This window comes from Bradysia coprophila, unplaced genomic scaffold, assembly GCF_014529535.1.
Source record: "Bradysia coprophila strain Holo2 unplaced genomic scaffold, BU_Bcop_v1 contig_151, whole genome shotgun sequence".
Taxonomy (NCBI): Eukaryota; Metazoa; Arthropoda; class Insecta; order Diptera; family Sciaridae; genus Bradysia; species Bradysia coprophila.
This window is the reverse complement of record NW_023503423.1, coordinates 9,842,556-9,861,156: the sequence shown is the minus strand read 5'-3', so window position 1 is coordinate 9,861,156 and position 18,601 is coordinate 9,842,556. Positions and strand designations below refer to the sequence as shown.

Sequence of the window (18,601 nt, the reverse complement as noted above, 5' to 3'; positions counted from 1 at the left end):
AGGGTCGTGTGTGGTGTCATTAGAACAGTAGTTGCATGTACTTTCGGGGCAAATAGGGTCTTATTGGGTTTAAAAGTCATCCATACTCGAGTGGGGTGTCATGTTGTCTCAGGACGAGTAGGACGGGGGTTTGGAAGCATCTACGTTGAAATATGAGCACTCAAACATTTCAACTTCTAATATTTCATCGTAAGTGCTTCCAAAACCCAACACGATCATGTACGTTTCGTGTACCTCGAGAAATTTCTGTAAGTTTTCAGCCGTTTTTCGGTTGAAAACTACAACTGCACATGTCCCAGTGTGGAAGAATGTTAAGGCCAATAAGACCTGATTTGCTCCGGATGTACATAAAATTACCTTTCTAATGACACCCCACACGACCTTGTATGGCTCGTGTAAATGGATTTTTTTTTGTCAGAAAAGTGCATGTTTTCGGTTTTTGACCATGTCCCACTAGCAACACAATCTTCGAAGAATTAAAAAAAAAAGATTTTAGCTTCTACGGTCGAATACCTTTGTGGTCACATGTAAAAAATTCCACTGGATAATAATGCGCTCGATTTCGGTCGGCTATTTTTCAAAATCATCCCTCTTCAAGAGCATTAATTAAAAAAAAAAGGTCACACCTTAGGTCCATTGACTGATGAACTTATGACATTGAAAATTCTTTTATTTTAATTTCAAAACTCCATTCTCTACCAGATAATACATAAGCCCAAACGCGCTGCAATGAGTTAAAAATGATTGTAAGAAGAAACATTTAAGCCGAAGGCAAATGTTGGGAGATAATACCACAGGACGTGGGCGAACATCCAAAAATAATTGGCAATTTTTACTCTATTCTAAAACAGAGAAAATCGGTCCAGCATTACTGTAGTTGTCGGCTATTAAATATTCAGGAAAAAATTCTGCCGGGAATAAACTTCCAGAACATTAGATCGATTTCGTTCATCTGTAAAGCATACATTCTTAAATAAAGAAAACAAAAATTTTGAAAATCTGTTGAGCACTCATCGTCCCATCTAGAAAATATGCAAATCAAATTGGAGCACTTTCCAGATGTTACTTATAATTTTCAAGTTCTCACAAATTTCTCTGACCGACATTGTAGTCATTGTAGTCGCGTATGATACACTGCAGTCGCATATGGTCCACCCTTTCCATTGTCACGTCAACGGACAAACTCTTAAACAAGGAAATAAACGTGTCAGATGGACGGCGTTCATCGCTAATTAAATTGTGAATTCATCGGATAATAAATTGTTTTTTTGGTTTTTCAGATAAACTCTTTGGCGTTTGACGAAAACGCAGAGATAACGGCTATGATTTCGGCCGAGGGTGAAGAGGTACCATTGAAAAAAAGGATTAATCCGAGTTCAGCTAATGTGAGTATTAGGCCTATGCCGCATAACAAGAATATGTACGTTGTTGTGTATGTTGTATGTATGTTGTTGTGAACGTAATACCAAGATCAATTTTCTTCATGAACGCATTTCTTTCGTTGTCCAAAGAGATGCGGGAAACGACAGAAACGGCGAATAAGTACAATCGACTCTGTTTAGGCATAGCTACCCAGTGTCACAGCGCATTTTTTTAAAAATAGGTCGTGAATATAAAAAGAAACATCAGTCAAATAACCCTTAAAGGGTAAATGTGACGCAAGTCCTTTATCTTACTTACAAAATAACTGATATAGACGATATAGATGATAAGGGTGACGCATTGTGTGCCGTACGCAAAAGTTTTATTTTGTAAGTATATGTAAGTTTTGACTGATATCACCACTTTTGTAACATTGAAAAACCTTATGGAAGTTAAAAAATTCTAGAGAAATCAGTCTGAATCTTAAAATCTAGAAACCAATCTTGGAACATCTCACTTATATCGAAAATAACCCAAATCCATTGAAAAATCCGCCGGAAGTTAGGAAGTGCCAGAGGAATCATCTGTTGTCCCAAAATTTTGGAACCAACCTTGGAACACCTCACTCATGTCGAAAATATCTCAAATCCATCGAAAAATCCTATAGAAGTTAGGGAGTGCCAGAGGCATCATCTGTCATCCTAAAATTTAGGAACCAACCTTGGAACACCTCACTTATATCGAAAACAACCCAAATCCATCAAAATAACAGATAGAAGTTAGGAAGTGCCAGAGGAATCATCTGTCATGCCAAATTTTAGGAACCAACCTAGTGGAAGTTATAACTTAACAATCCACACAATTTCCAACAAGAAACACATCCCAAAACAACACATACCTTTCACCACATTACCATACAAATTGGCTTTTATATAGCATTTGTATGGAGACTAGGGGGAGCTCCAGCTCCCAAGATATGGATTTTTTTTCAATTTTTGAAAATTCCATTCTTATTTTTGGACCATTATTAGCCTATAACCAAAATTTCAGGAAAATCTATAGAAACGTTTAGGAGTTGCTGTATCCACTTTTCCATAGGAACTAACTAACTAACGTAGGCGATTTGCAATATCTGAAAATTCGAGATTTTGTTCATTTTCATACAAACATCAATATCTCGAAGTTCAATATCTCGGCCAATTTTGAAGCTACAGTAACGGTTGATTGATGGATTCCAAGATTCCAGACATCCCAGTTTAAGGGCCATTGGAGCCAAAGGAAAGAAGTCAAAAAGTTGCTGTAAATACGCTCCGCCGTCCCCAAAAATTTTTTTGTAAGACATTTTTGGTATTGGACTTGCGTCACGCCCGCTTACTAACGTGCGGGCATGATTTCCAGTCCGAACACTTCTCTTTACGTTCACGTCAAATTTTATATTTCCATAAAAAACCTTACCGTTTTTTGATAATTATGAATTATTTCAAAGACTGCACTGTGACACCACATATTTATGCTTATTTTACTTATTTCTGTATATTCCCGCATCTTCTGGAAGTACGGGGAGTTCTAATAAGTAACAACTCAAAGAAAGCAGAAGAAACGCAGGATACAAACTTCAGAACAATTGTTGTTGCCCGTCTGTTTTCAGCTTGATGAATGTTTTTATAACCAATAGTCGAATTTATGAAGAAAGAAAAAACCATTTCGCAAACATTTCATTCGTCATTGAATTAGTAATTTCAACAAGCTGCGAAAAATGAACTTTTGAAATGCAAAACATAACTTTTTCATTTTTCAATTTCGTTTATTGGATTTAAGAAAATTCAGTCTTACAATAAGATCACAATAAAATCACGTTACAAATATCACAAAAATCGTTGGGCGATCGCATAACTCTACCTCTAACATACATTCTTCTGTATAAACGAAAAATTTTATGAACGATCAAGTAGACTGCATTTATGTACGCTTCAAATTGGTTCATTGCGATTATATTAGAGAACGTTAGCTAAACGGCCGCTAACGCTAATTTCCAACGCTAAATCCCCCGCTAACGCTAAAATCAACGGTAATGCCCTGTCAATAAATGGCACCATTGTGAATGCATACACATGGACGACGAAATTTTCAATTTATTTTTCATTTATTATTTTAAAAGGTCATCCGGATCAATATTTTATTACTGCAATCCGTAGATCTTATTTGCAGTAAGGTAGCGACACTGTGCTGGAAAAAATCTATTCACTTTACAATGCGCTGTTCGACGACAAACATCCTCCGCTACACAACAAACACGTGGTTAACCTGCAATTGAAACACCTGAAATTAATTTTGTGATTATTACTCCCACAATGTGATCGGATTAACATTTTATCAATGGAATTAGTAGATCTGACTTGTAGGAAGCAAGCGGTATTGAGCTGGAAACGTTTTTTATTCTCTTTTTAATGTTACAAATAGTATCCTCCACACGACGAACATACAGTTGGAAAATGTGATTCGTAAAACGTTTTATTGCAATCAAAAGTGAATAAAACTTTTCCAACTTTATTCCGCTGGCTTCCTATAAGTCAGATCTACTAATTCCATTAATAAAATGTTAATCCGATCACATCGTGGGAGTAATAATCACAAAATTATTTTCAGGTGTTTCAATTGCAGGTTAACCACGTGTTTGTAGTGTAGTGGAGGATGTTTGTCGTCGAACAGCGCATTGTAAAGTGAATAGATTTTTTCCAGCACAGTGTCGCTACCTTACTGCAAATAAGATCTACGGATTGCAGTAATAAAATATTGATCCGGATGACCTTTTAAAATAATAAATGAAAAATAAATCGAAAATTTCGTCGTCCATGTGTATGCATTCACAATGGTGCCATTTATTGACAGGGCATTACCGTTGATTTTAGCGTTAGCGGGGGATTTAGCGTTGGAAATTAGCGTTAGCGGCCATTTAGCTAACGTTCTCTATTATCTCAATAGCCGAATGGTTAGAGTTAGAGGTGTTGCTCGATAAGCATTGGGTTTTGTTGTCGGTGGTTTGAAATTTGGTCAGGGCAGAATTTTTATTTACGTTTAATGGTTCAGATGTTCAGAAGGTGTGGTGAAAAGTAAATCCATTTGACCACTAGTGACGAAAAGTAAAACATAGAAAACCGATGAAAAAAAGACCCTTCGATCGCGACACATGAAAAAATTCAATTTTCGCAGCGCAGTTGCAAAAACAAAATTGTTGCACTTAAAATGTCATTCCCTTTAGCTACCGCCACCAGCTTATATTAATATGACTGTCTCGACTCGGAACAATCATGTACCCATAAAAGTAAATAATTCTGTGGTGACACTTTTAAAATAATTTATTTCATTATCGTTGGCTAGACCGGGGTTGTTTTTTGTTTTTTTTTTTGCAATTGTCATGGCTAACAAAAGAAAAGTTCCACTGTTTTCGTACTCATTAACAGAGCAATAAATTAACGGATTATACGTCGGTCGTTTGTTATTTTCATCAATTTTCACTGTAGATTCTGGCATAATAAAATTCGTCTGTGTGTAACTGAACGAAGCCGTATATGTAAAACCTAAATTGCCAGAAAACATTTGAATCTTTAGCATTTTTACCAATGGGAATTCTGAGTAATCAGCCTCTTACGCATCCGTTTAATAACAAAAAATCCTCTTTTGACTCCGTATCTGTAATGTATTACTTGTTGAAAGTCGATTCCTATTCAAAAGGCGAACAATTTTGTTTTCAAATGATTTTGTAAATATCCAAAGGATGTGGTGGCTACATTTTCTTTCACACTTCTGCCTCCTCCATACCAGAGATAATCGATCAATAACATTAACCATATCGATAGCACTATACTGATTATATCGGCAAAATATCTACAGGGTCTGGTGGAGAAATGGCTGAGAGAAGTGCAATTGGTAATGTTTGAAAGTGTAGCATATCAATTGCGAGCAGCATACGATGATTATTGGAATGCGGAACGAACTGTATGGGTAATGTCATGGCCGGGCCAAGTTGTGCAAACTATTTCGTGCATGACCTGGACAAAAGAGGTTAGTGTCATATGCTTTATAGAATGGTATGGTGTAAGTAGTACATGGTTCGTAATAGTAGAACATATTCCGTTCGAACCTTTATCATCGCATCAATCGGCACAAAAGAATTTCCACTAAAATGCATTTCCCATTACAACATGCAATGTGTTTTGTTTGAAAATAAATTTAACTAACAACAGCCCTTCCTGCGGTATTGCTGTAATTGTCCATCGATAAGTATCAAATTACTGACAAATAGTGTGTCCTCTTCAATTAATACAGGTTGAAGATGCAATTACTGCGAATGACCTGCAGTCATACCTTTCGAAATGCAATGATCAAATAGATGCCATTGTTGAATTGGTCAGAGGAAATTTATCACCTGGCATTACGCTTACAATTGAAGCTCTTATTGTTCTGGACGTACACGGTATGCGAAGTATTCATTATATATTTGCTGAAATTAAATGTTAATTTACGTTGGTTCATCATTATAGTTTAGCTGACAGCACTCCCTTCTCACAAAACAGACAAATATTCTCTGCACACACAAACAGATAAATAATTAATCGACCACCATCGAGTTCAGTTTTCTCATTCATCATCCATTGATGTCTAACCAACCAAATTAGTTGGAAAAGGACTTGACTTATTACATATAACAGGAAAAGCTGTTCGTGTAGTTACTACGTTTTGATGTTTGCTCGCAACCCTTTTCGCCATTTAAACCAATTATTATACCTTTTCGATCCACTTCGTTCCGCATATTTTAAGTTCATCTACTTATGATTTATAGTCGATAGATCAGCAACTTAAAAACAACATATTGGCGTGTGGGCGAAAGGTGACCCGTACGAACCTTGAACATTGCATAGTTCGTTGTTTTCGTAGCATTTTTCATTAAACTTGACAACAAATACACCAGAAATCAGATGTGAGAAATAGACACCTAGGGAAGAAAAGTTGGAAAAATTTTCTTTCGATGATGATGTTTGTCACCCGAGTAAATGCAATTTCCTACATTTTCTCCGAGGTCAACACAACAAAGCCTCCAGAAACAACAACTTCGAAATCAAATTTCCTACTTTTCTTCCCTCGGTGAACAAATAACTATTTCTTGCTTTGGTGTGATTAATCGTATTTTCTAATTGGCCACGAGAAAATTGTGTTTTGACGAATTACATTTCATGTGAGTTTTTGTTTCGTGGAGAAATTCTGTTAACCAAGCACATGAAAAACGTTGGGTTCACCTCCGGGAGAAATATGAAATTTCTCTAATTTCGCTCGGGCAGCAAATATAGCTCTTGTTGCAATTTTCTATTTTCACCATTTTCCAAAGACAAAACTGTTAATTCCAGCAAGATCGGAGGTCGCTCGAGTTGTGATTTTCTATCATCATCATTTCTGTCTTTCGAATAGCTAATTGTGTCGACTCGACTCGGTTCATATACCACAGATGACTAGTATCGATAGGGCTATCTCCGAAGTCCTATCGTACTCGTAGTGCGGGCCTTCAAAAACGTACAATAAGCAATTGCAACGCACTGCTCCTAGCAGGAACACTCCTTTGACAAAATGTCCAATTTGGAGGCTTTTGTAATGAGAGCTACAGCTTGAGATTGATTGTATTGTGTGTTTTAACTCATACAACGAAAACAAGTCATCTATCTTTGCCTACTGTGACTTCATCAGCCTTCAAATATTTCTTATGTTCATGCTAGGAGCAGTGCGTTGGCAATTGTCGTCAAAAATGCTTCAGTAATATTCCAACCGCGAAGGATAAGTTTGCTTCTTATGTTCGTTCACATTTAATTTATTGTTCATACCTTTTCGTTTCTTACAAAATTATTTGACTGATTTTGCCAAGGAAGTACGAGTACACTAACTCCGCAAATTGGTACGAGTCTACAAAATTTTCTTGTTTGTTGTTCCATTCAAAATTCGAATTCAATTGCCTTAAAGCAGATTTTAAGAGAATAAATCAAGTCGATCATTAGCAATGGATAAAGAAAGGTGCACTTGGAGGTTAAGGAATTTGATGATAAATATACATCGAACGTAATTACCTCAGAAACGTTTTTATGATTTGATGAGATTTGATTTTTTCTCATCCCACAAATGCTTACTGTATTGGTCTCCTCGAAGTTTTAGATTTAGATGAATGTGAGGACCAGGGCTCCCTATGTGGATGTGTACTTTTCAGCGTATAATGGGATGCATTGCTCGCTTTTTCGGTCACTGTTTTAGAATCTTGATGAACTCTGTTGGTTTCGTACCGAATTTTCGGGTCGACTATAAACGCGTCAGCCGACGAAGGGTGACGAAGGCAACAATATTGCCAAAACATAACTGTCCCTCTTTGTCCACAGCGTAAACTTCCTCAAAACATTGAAAGTCTTTGCCGCAGTAATTTGGTAATGGAGTGCTTTACGTCTGGCGATGATTTCTTGGTTGTTAGATGGGCTACTTTCGGCAACATGGGGAATCGGTTCATTCTATCGGCCACATTTGTGACATAGTTTAAGACCTCTCTACACCGGGAACACCGAACAGATTTGCATAACTGATGTTGTGCTTAATCAAATTTTTATTGCATACTATCATACGAAGTCACTGCTCTTGCTGTTATTTTGAAAGTGTTGAACGCCGCAGACTTGGTACTTTAGTACTTTTGTGCTGTCGCTTGTATGGTTAATGATTGGACACAAGAAATCATTTCCTCGCTACAGTCAGCCATGCTTTGAATGAGATGATCGTCTATTTTAGAAAGTCGTTTTGATATATAAAAGTGTAGTAGATTTTCCTACTATGACCGGACTAGACCGAGGCCTCTCAGTCGTCGCGGTACGTGACAGTATTAAATACTACAAGAATTGTGAAGGGCTTTCTATGTTCGAGGAATGGTAGATGGTTTGACGCTCAGACGAAATATATAAAACAAATTACCGTTCATGTGCATTTCCTTTACGGTCCTACGAATAATAACATCTAGTCCGTCCGTCTATGGATGAGATATCGTCCACTACAACACCCATCCGAATATCAAACTAATTTAAATACTAATTAATACGACAATATCGCGATGCACATAGTTTCAATAGACAAGTCTGAATATATTACAACAGGAAAGGCGCTAGTAATTTCACCACTAACATTTCCATTCATTCCCAATTATTTATTCAGAATCAAACCATGCAGTCTAATTTTAATAGACTGAAGTTACAAACCGCTTTTATTCATTCAAAAAATTATTCGAATTGTTATGTATTCTAGCACGAGATATCGTCAAACATTTGGTGGACAAAGATGTTCAAGAAGCCGGAAATTTCGATTGGGCTTCACAATTACGATATTATTGGAAGTTTGATGAAGTTGGTGAGTATAACAGAGAAATTAGTTGAATATTTTGTAACAGACGTGTGCATATTATGCGGAATATGTTTTAATGCACGAATAATTCAGTAATTAAAATAATAAAATACAAATTCGTCTGACTGAAAATGGAAGCAACATATATGCATTTCAATTAGAGTTTTGGTGTGTTTGGAAGTTTTGCCGTATCCATAGTATTCAGTTTGTTAATTGCCGAACTATAACTTGATACAATGGATATCATAATTTCGGTATTACGCGAGCTAAATATGTTTAAAGCATTTTTTTTTTAACGAAACAGTTAGGAGTAACAAACATAAAGTTGAGTGTATGGATATCAAATTATTCCCTTGACTGAAAGTCAGGGTCTTACACCAGAAAATATCGAAAAATGTGGGCAACACAAAGGTTCACTGTGATTGAAAATGTATGAAATGCTATGAAAAACGTTAAATGTGGGTAACAAAAAATCGTTGAGGGCACGATAACTTGAGTAATTTTTAACCAATTTGGATGAATCTTTTTTTAATACGTGGAATTAAAATACCGAGGCTAAGTTCGAAGATGAGCTATGTAGCACTAAGTTGACTAACAAATTTGATAGTTGAATAACAAAATTGATAGTTGACTAACAATTTGATAGTTGACTAACAAATTTGATAGTTGACTATCAAGTTGTTTGTCATTTATCAAGTAAGTAGTTTTTTACTCCCTGTACAACCATATCTTACGCCAGCAAAATGTCTGTTATCACATTAGCACACTTTGATTAAAAAGTGTAAGAAATTTTAATAAAAAAGTTAAATTTTTTTAGGCAATATAAGATGAATTATCTCAACTAATTTCTGATTTTTTTTAAATACATGGAATTGAATCATAGAGAATATTGTAAAAAAAATCACGAGTGTGAAGTTTGCGGCCAGAGCAAAGCGAGGGCCGTAATTCGCACGAGTCGTGACATTTTATTCACGATTGAAGTTTTTGTGAATGGGAAATCGAGGGATTTTTTTCTCGGTCTACCAATAAATTTCTCCTTTTACAAATATTTTAAATCCCTCTACCATTATAGAGTCGAAATTGGTACCAATTTACCGAAAATATTGGTAAACTGAGGTATCTTTAACGATGAACCAAAAACTAATAAAGTTCATTTATTACCATGTCACCATGTGAAGGTGTATTAAGTACCAGTACAGGGGACTTCCTCTTTTTACGCAAAAGTGTAAGAGAAGATGTTCGTCTCTGACGTTTGTTCGTTTATTTTGTGAAAAAGTCCTCGTTCCACATTAACATACTTCGCATATACTCTGATTTAACGAAAAGGCAATCAAACAGAATAATAGACAGCTCATACGAGTGGGAATCTACACGAGTCATATTTATTTATGATTTGAGGTTGATTGAAAATCTTGAAAATTGAAAATTTATAAGAAAAAGTTGTCAGTAATCATTCCACCTTACGCTCGATAGTTTCCAAGAAATTTTTTTTGTCAAATTTTACGGTCATTTGCGTGGAGTGATTAATATAGTAAATATATTATGTATTAAATGTGACAAGTTTTTATGAATACGTCAAAAATACATTTAGAGAAGTGTCAGTCAAGGGAGCTGACCCTTTCAAAAGGTGGGACCTAGTTATAGTGGAAAGAGTGAGTGTGAGTAGCCTACGTATGTAATTTAAGATAGTTTGCGATGCATTGTTAAAGTTGTACATTACTGCTCCGGATGGAAATCTACGGTTATCATTTTCAAAACTATACGAAGTTGGCAACATAGTTTTCCAACTTATAATTCAGTTAGAATCGGCACACAATTATTCAATTCAAAGTTTTGGACAAAACTTGAAACAATACGGGACCGTTTAGCTAAATGGTGGCGAAAACGGGTGCAACTAAGCTACCGATACAGATACAGACAATTATATTATACGTTAACATTAGAGATTCATCAGTCTATTTTCTTTATTAAAGAAAGTAGCTCGAACTAGTCGAACACGCACGGAGGCCATCTGTGTGAGTCTATTGTGCTTACTATTACTTATTTCCTTACATTTGTGGGTTAAGTGAATCTGCCTGTACTAGCTATGTAGTTCAGGATGTTTTGTGGTTTCAAATGTAAAATGAGAGCAAAATAAAATGATCGAGTCTGGTTTTTGACAATTGAATTTCAATTGTCAAAAACCAGAGTCGATCATTTTATTTTGCTTTTACCTTATAATCAATTTGTGGTTGATTAAATAGCCCCCTAGGAACTTTCGCCTACTTTCGGTAAGAGCCGGACAGTTGCAGAGGTATTGCTCGACTGAATCTGTGTGGTAATCACACAAATGACAGCTTGAAATAATTCGTTTTCCAATGGTACATAAGTGATTGTTGAAGCCATAATGTCCAGTCCAGTGAATATTTTTGTCTTGTTCTGCTGATATTTATTAGAAACTTTGAGTTTTTCTTATTTATATTGATGCATTGCTTGACGGCATCCAGGAATGTTCTGCCAATATTGTGTAAATGCTTTTTTCCTTAATTTGTTAATTTCAGGTATACCTGTTATTGGTTCTGGTCCAGTAAATAAATTAAGAGCTCCAATCTTAGCTAGTTCGTCTGCTCTTTCATTTCCCTCAAAGCCAGAACGGCTAGGAATCCAAATGATTTTATGTGTTAATGAAAGCTTATTTAGGGCTTTCCATGTGTTTAGAGCTAATTCTGACGTGAATACGAATGCCGATAGAGCTTTAAGCGCTACTTGGCTGTCTGTGCAGATATAAATGTGTCTATTTGTGATGTTTAGGTTCCCAATGTGGTGCACACATCGGTCTAAATGTCAAATTGTAGCTAAACCTTTTGAAAGAATTAGTCAAGAAACAGCAAAAAAAATTATATTTTTAATCGATGCAGCTCATAATTCTAAACGAAAAATTGTTCTACGACATGTCTCAAAAATACACTTTTTTTAAAGATCATAAAGTGGCTAAATTGTTGCCTCCCCGATGGATTTTTGTGACTATTTCCTGAAATATAATTTTTAATCGGTAGACATGCTCATTCTAACTAAAAAATGGTTCTACAGCAGTACTCGAAAACTTAACGATTTTTTTATAAAACAAATTGGAGATGAGGAAGATTAAAGATATTGGATATAAGGGCTGGTCTTATTATTCACAATTTTCCTGATTTCTCTCACCTACCATTTGAAATAACAGACTAAATTAGAGAAACCAGTGAAGCGGAGATTAACAGCAAAAACAGCTTAGATTCGAAAGTGACAGTATTTACGTGTGCTGAACAGTATCAGTTTTAGTAATGAGTCTGTTTTTTAATGTATTCTTATCGGAATTCTATGAAGCATTTACCCTCATCGCTTAAAACTGTCCGTAAATTACTGTAAATAATTGGTTATTTAGGTCATACTTTAACTGTAACAGTTTATTTTCGAATACTGGTGCAGTAACAGCTTTTCCATGTGTCCATACATGAGTATATGGGGGTATCATTGGAGAAGTGAAGGAAAATTCATTCACTACAGACAGCTTTCATTAAGTTTAGATGGTCTGCCAGAGTGGCACCACCCTTCCAATTTTCCGATAGACCGAAATTTCGTTCAGACAGCTTTGCTGTAGAATTCGAAAAAGTAATAATACAATAAGATTAGTCCAGAGCTCAGAATGCCGTACCGAATGTACAATACCGGTATTCGATATTGAGAAAACCAATACCTCAGTATTTTCCGAATTGAAAGAAAATGTGAAACTCAAGAGTGAAAACTATAAGTGAAAGCCTGAGCTTGACGAAAGTGCCTTCTGCTTAACGCGTATAACGTACAATTCGTTTCGTACTATCGATCGAAAATTCACACAAATTTTTCGGTTTGCACTTAGACAGAACGATCGTTCGTTTTTTTCCTAATAAGCCTATTTTGAATTTTCCGGCATTGATACCGGTATTGTTTTGCCTTAAACCGGTGTTGCATTCTATAGTCTCAGTGGGGCTGGGTGCGGATTTTCAAGTTGGTAAAATCAATCCACCCACCCTAACAGATATAGATTAGTGTTAATAATAAGGCCTTCAGAAATGGCTAATCATGCAACATGCAAATTCACATCGACCTAGTTGAATGACTTTCCTTCATAAAAGATGTTTGTTGGTAGTCATGAATGTCATGATTGGTATCGCTGTAAAGCTTAGACCTCAGGCTAAAGAGTTACTATACTTTTGTGATCAAACAAGTCACCAGTAGGGTCCAAACAGTCTTCGAAGCTTCCCGCAGGTCCCAAAAAAACGAAAAATCGATCTAATTAAAAATTTTCCCATCGAAATATTTTCTTGTTATGTTATTCTTACTCGTGGTGCCGCCCTCTACAAAAACCACTAAAAACATTTCAGTCCACGAGAGGGTCGAATAAAAAAAAATTCAAGCTCACCGTGGCAAATCATACACATATTCCAGTCATGGGTGTGGGTGTGGGGTGTCTGTCTGGAACGGGAGTTTTCGCTCCCAGTGACATCACTTTTCGTTCCCATTGACATCAATTTTACGTATTGCTCAGGATTTCATGTTATGAATAAAATGTGACTTTTTGGTCAGCCTTAATAAAAAATAGTATTATGTCACTTGGAACAAAAAGACCTCGCTCCGCTTCATGCACGGACATTTTCACCATCAAAACAAACCTTTTTGTTTGCTAGTGACATTATAAACTATTATGTAACAATAATCGTATAATAGTTATTTATGACATCGAGTGCGAAGTATTAGGCTCTAGATGTGTAATTATGACACGAGGGTCGTGTGTCATAATACACATCGCGAGCCTAATAAAGTACTTCACGCCGAGATTCATGCAACGTTTTATGCCACAGAGGCAAATTTTGCATATTATGATGCTGAGTGGCATAAATAACTATTATATAACTAACTGTAGTGCAACACTTTAGTTCTGTTCCTTTACACCACATTTTTCCTATATAAAGGATAATAAAAGATGGAGAGAACGATGCTATATTTTAGATAAAAAAATTAACAAAAAATATCCAACTGCGTAAATCATTTTCAAATTTTAATTAAAATTGTTTTCTTTCTATGCTTGAAAAAAAAAGTTATAAAAGGATACAAATTTCCACACAAAAACGTGTTCAAATTGAAAATGTGAAAATGAAATACAAAATCAAAAAGGAAAAAAAAAACGAGGAACATCCCACCTATTTCCAATATTCTGTACCATGTTCACTTCATATGTTACATGTTATCAACGTCCCGTATCTATTTGATTTCAGAAAAAATTGAAACGGTTTGTGTCAGCATGGTTACCACCGATGTACGATATGGCATGGAGTATTTGGGAAATATTTCCCGTTTGGTTGTTACACCTCTAACAGATCGGTGTTACAGGTACGTTTTGCTTATACTCTCGTTCCATCAATCAAACATAGAAAAAAATCGAGGCAAAAAAATTACAAAATTGAAGCTGTCTATTATGAATGGAAGTCGTGCAAAGTCGGTCAAAGGTTGATAGAAATTGAATTCGTTTTTTTTTAAATGCATATGAACATTTTCTAGCATCATAGATATGTCACAGAACAACTACTTGCGTGTTTTTTTTATGCTATGGAGACTATAGGGACACATAGTAGACATGCACGGCGAATAACCTTTGTAACCCATCTCGATGTCGCTCTTTACGGGTGGGCAGTGATAAGTGAAATTCAAATATGAACATTTTGAAAAAATGTTGTCACGTGCAAGCAAAACGCTGAAGGAAGTCCTTTGTTGAAGCGACACTACAAAATTACATTTTTTGTCGTCACAAATTGGATGGCTTTATAGTTATTTATGCAACTCAGCATTATAACGTACAAAGCTCAAACACTTCTGATGCATCTGATGCATACACGATATGTTTTGGCATTGCAATCACACATCTATGGTCTAATGAATCACTTTGCACTCGACGTCATAAAGATTGAGACTCAGACGAGCTTGCTCGAGGCTCTTTTAGAGTATGGATCCCATTTTTAAGAGGCTAATGATATGGGCAGGCAGAATCTATGGAGCTTCGTGGTTCCACAAGCTTACATCGTAACGATCAAGGTTGCTTTTTAATGAGAAAAAACTCATGATAGTCACTTCCGCCAAAGCAGCCCTGGCGGCCACTCGAGATGCTTGCACTTATATGTCACAATTTATTACTGTGGTAACTAACAACAGTCGCGTCGCTCGGTCTGGGCTGGACCAGCTACTAAATCAATACAATATAGATTATACAGTCAATATGCATTCAGCAGTAATACCTGCAGCCACTTTAAATCGATCTATGTTTACCTTTCTTTTCGTTCCCTCTTACCCTTTTGTACGTTTTACCGGAGCACCTGCAATAGTCTCAAATTGTAATATTGACCTAACTCTCGTGGTGCAACTGCAGCAATCTTGAATCTCTCAATAAGCGAGACGATAGGAACATCCATTCTTCCATATTCCTTTCTCGCACTTTGTACTCGATGTCATAAATAACTGTTATTTTGTCCATGCACCATGCAGCCGAGTGATAAAGTGACGCCGAGTTTATATTGATCTCCAAGTTGCATACTACGTGCTTCTCAATGAAGCATTGAAGGCAACGAAAGTTTTACGTTTAGTCACTGAGTTGAGAAAAAGATTTTTTAAAGCTTTGACGCTAAAACATGTTGCATGAATCGAAATCAAATTCGTTTATTCAATGTAATTACGTTACATTTTCGCTACTAATCCATATTGCAGTCTATGATTTATAATTGATCAACATTTCGATTCCAGGACATTAATGGGAGCTTTTAAGTTGAATCTCGGTGGTGCACCAGAAGGGCCAGGTAAGGATTACTGCTTCGAAATCATAGGAACTGATTGTAAGTATTATTTTTTTGTAGCCGGTACGGGTAAAACCGAAACATGCAAAGATTTAGCGAAAGCGGTCGCTAAAAAGTGCGTTGTTTTCAATTGCTCAGACGGGCTCGACTATAAAGCTTTAGGCAAATTTTTCAAGGTACGAAGAGTCGATACGATTGATAAAAGCAACATCTATCATTCTTTGAATTCATTCATTCAGGGCTTAGCTCAATCCGGAGCGTGGGCATGCTTTGACGAATTTAACCGTATCGAGTTAGAGGTATTGTCGGTCGTGGCTCAGCAGATTTTAACAATCCAACGTGCTATAGCTAAGAAATTGGTTAAGTTCTACTTCGAAGACACAATGTTGAAGTTGGATCCGACCTGCACCATTTTCATCACTATGAACCCTGGCTATGCCGGTAAATTGTCAATTTCTATGTAAATTAATGGATGGTCAACGATTCTCTTCAAACAGGCCGTACTGATCTGCCCGACAATTTGAAAGTTCTATTCCGAACAGTGGCTATGATGGTTCCAGACTATGCCATGATTGGCGAAATAACACTCTACTCAAATGGCTTCAAAATGGCCCGACCACTGGCACAGAAAATTGTACACACATACAAGCTGTGCTCCGAACAACTGAGTTCACAATCGCACTATGACTACGGAATGAGAGCCGTTAAATCTGTGCTTTTAGCATCTGGTGCATTGAAGCGAATGCATCCACTAATGGAAGAGGACAAAGTCGTTCTACGTGCAATCGTCGATGTAAACTTACCGAAATTTCTCAAAGAAGATGTGCCATTGTTTAAAGGAATCTACACTGACCTGTTTCCCGGAACCGAACTTCCAGAGCCAGCCAGAGATGATATTAAACGATGGCTGGTTACCGTATTGAAACGAAAAAAGCTTCAGGACACACCTTGGTATGTGGAAAAGGTGTTGCAATTTTACGAAATGATGTTGGTGAGACATGGTTTAACGGTTGTGGGTGGTACGATGGGTGGTAAAACGAATGCATGGCAGACATTAGCGGAAACTCTGAAAGAAGTCCGCAATGATCCTACGTCAAAGTGCAAGGAATATGAAGTAAACTACAGGATCATAAATCCGAAAGCAATATCAATGGGTCAATTGTACGGTAGTTTTGATCCATACACTCATGAATGGACGGACGGTGTTCTGGCGAAAACCTTTCGCGACATGGTGAATAATTCGTATGACACCCGGTGCTGGATTATGTTTGATGGTCCAATTGATGCCGTTTGGATAGAGAATTTGAACACTGTTCTCGGTACGTTAGCTATTTCTTCTTTGTAAGTGCTTTGTAGGCTTGACCTTCTGATCACTAATTCAGATGACAACAAAAAACTGTGTCTCATGTCCGGCGAAATTATTGAAATGACAAAACTTATGAACATGATGTTTGAACCAGCCGATTTGGAGCAGGCATCACCAGCCACGGTGTCGCGTGTGGGTATGATTTATATGGAACCGGAGCAACTGGGCTGGAGCGCCTTACATAAATCATTTCTAATCCAACTTACTGAGTTCGGATTGAATGAGATTTACATGGCACTGTATGAGTCTCTTGTTGACTGGTTGATTCCAGCAATTTTAGAAATTTTAGAGAAATGTAAAACGGCTTTGCGTATGTCGAACATGCATCAGTATCAGGTGATTGTGAAAGGCCTTAGGTATTTGTGTTATGCTTACATTTCGCTTGTGTCCATCAGATTCACTCGAAATTCTTCATGGCATTTCTCAAGAATCAGGACCAACTGAACCAAACATGGTTTCAGCAAACATTTCTGTACACAGTGGCATGGGCATACGGTTCAGCATTAGACAGTAGGTTTGATAGCAAATTTTATAAGCAAATTTGGTTTGATGTTTGAACACCCCCCCAGACAAAAGTCGAGGCATTTTGGACGCATCACTGAGACCCATTCTGTATGGTGCATCCGAAGAACATCCGAAACCCAAACACTTCTCACTGAATCGTGGTCAAATGTTTCCGGAAAAATGGAATCTCATGGACTATCGCTTCGATAACAAGGAAAACTGGTGGCCGTGGTTGAAAGCGGATGATGTTCATATTCCGGAAGATGCGACCCTAGCGGAAATTATCATCAATACGAAGGAGTCTGGTTACATAAACAATTGGCTGGATGTATGCTTCTCGATATCGTCGCCAATTCTTTTCATTGGACCAACAGGTAAAGTAAACGGTCTCACAGTACCCCTGGATGATATCACGATAACATCGTCAACTGAATTCGTTATTATCTTAAGGGACGGGGAAAACAGCCACAGTTATGAATTATTTGAAAAGATTGCCCAAGGAAGAGTATTTATCGAATGTTATCAATTGTTCGGCACGGACTACGGCTCAACAGATGCAAGAGTTGGTTATGTCGAAATTAGATCGACGTAGGAAGGGTGTGTTCGGTCCTCCAGTTGGAAAACGGGTAACTTGAAAATGTTGCACCTTCAGTTAAGGTACTTAACATCCTTGGCCTTTTCCGCTTTCAGTGTCCTATATTTGTCGACGACATAGCAATGCCAGCATTGGATCGATATGGCGCTCAACCTCCCATTGAATTGATCAGACAGTGGCTGAATCATGGTTATTGGTCTGACCTGAAAGATGCATCGAAAATCGAACTAGTCGAATTGGTAATGCAATTTCCGATACTTTTAGGTTTGGATTCAAGTTTTTCACATTTATTTCTAGTTGCTCATTTCTGCAATGGGATCCCTGGGTGGAAGTAACTACATTTTTCCGCGCTTTTACCGACACTCATTCGTTGTGGCCATTGATTCGTTTGACGATCCAACGCTAAATCTAATATTTACTTCCATCAACGAATGGCATTTCTCCAAAGGCTACACGGAAAAAATTGCCAATCTATCGCGAGTGAGTACAAAATGTCTGTTTTACCGTTCGATCATATCTTTC

General features: G+C 37.0%; 1 protein-coding gene across 1 annotated transcript in view; it reads left to right on the top strand.

Annotated features, from left to right (window-relative positions):
- Positions 1 to 18,601, top strand: part of LOC119075005 (dynein heavy chain 3, axonemal) — a 71,945-nt gene that overhangs the window by 28,070 nt on the left and 25,274 nt on the right. Inside the window, exons 24-38 of the mRNA XM_037181408.1 lie at positions 1,281 to 1,385; positions 5,254 to 5,424; positions 5,689 to 5,836; positions 8,680 to 8,781; positions 14,049 to 14,163; positions 15,565 to 15,617; positions 15,675 to 15,790; positions 15,854 to 16,055; positions 16,112 to 16,933; positions 16,997 to 17,316; positions 17,376 to 17,490; positions 17,550 to 17,858; positions 17,935 to 18,110; positions 18,175 to 18,318; positions 18,377 to 18,559. Of these exons, the coding sequence (XP_037037303.1) occupies positions 1,281 to 1,385; positions 5,254 to 5,424; positions 5,689 to 5,836; positions 8,680 to 8,781; positions 14,049 to 14,163; positions 15,565 to 15,617; positions 15,675 to 15,790; positions 15,854 to 16,055; positions 16,112 to 16,933; positions 16,997 to 17,316; positions 17,376 to 17,490; positions 17,550 to 17,858; positions 17,935 to 18,110; positions 18,175 to 18,318; positions 18,377 to 18,559 (3,081 nt within the window). The remainder of the gene's footprint in view (positions 1 to 1,280; positions 1,386 to 5,253; positions 5,425 to 5,688; positions 5,837 to 8,679; positions 8,782 to 14,048; positions 14,164 to 15,564; positions 15,618 to 15,674; positions 15,791 to 15,853; positions 16,056 to 16,111; positions 16,934 to 16,996; positions 17,317 to 17,375; positions 17,491 to 17,549; positions 17,859 to 17,934; positions 18,111 to 18,174; positions 18,319 to 18,376; positions 18,560 to 18,601) is intronic.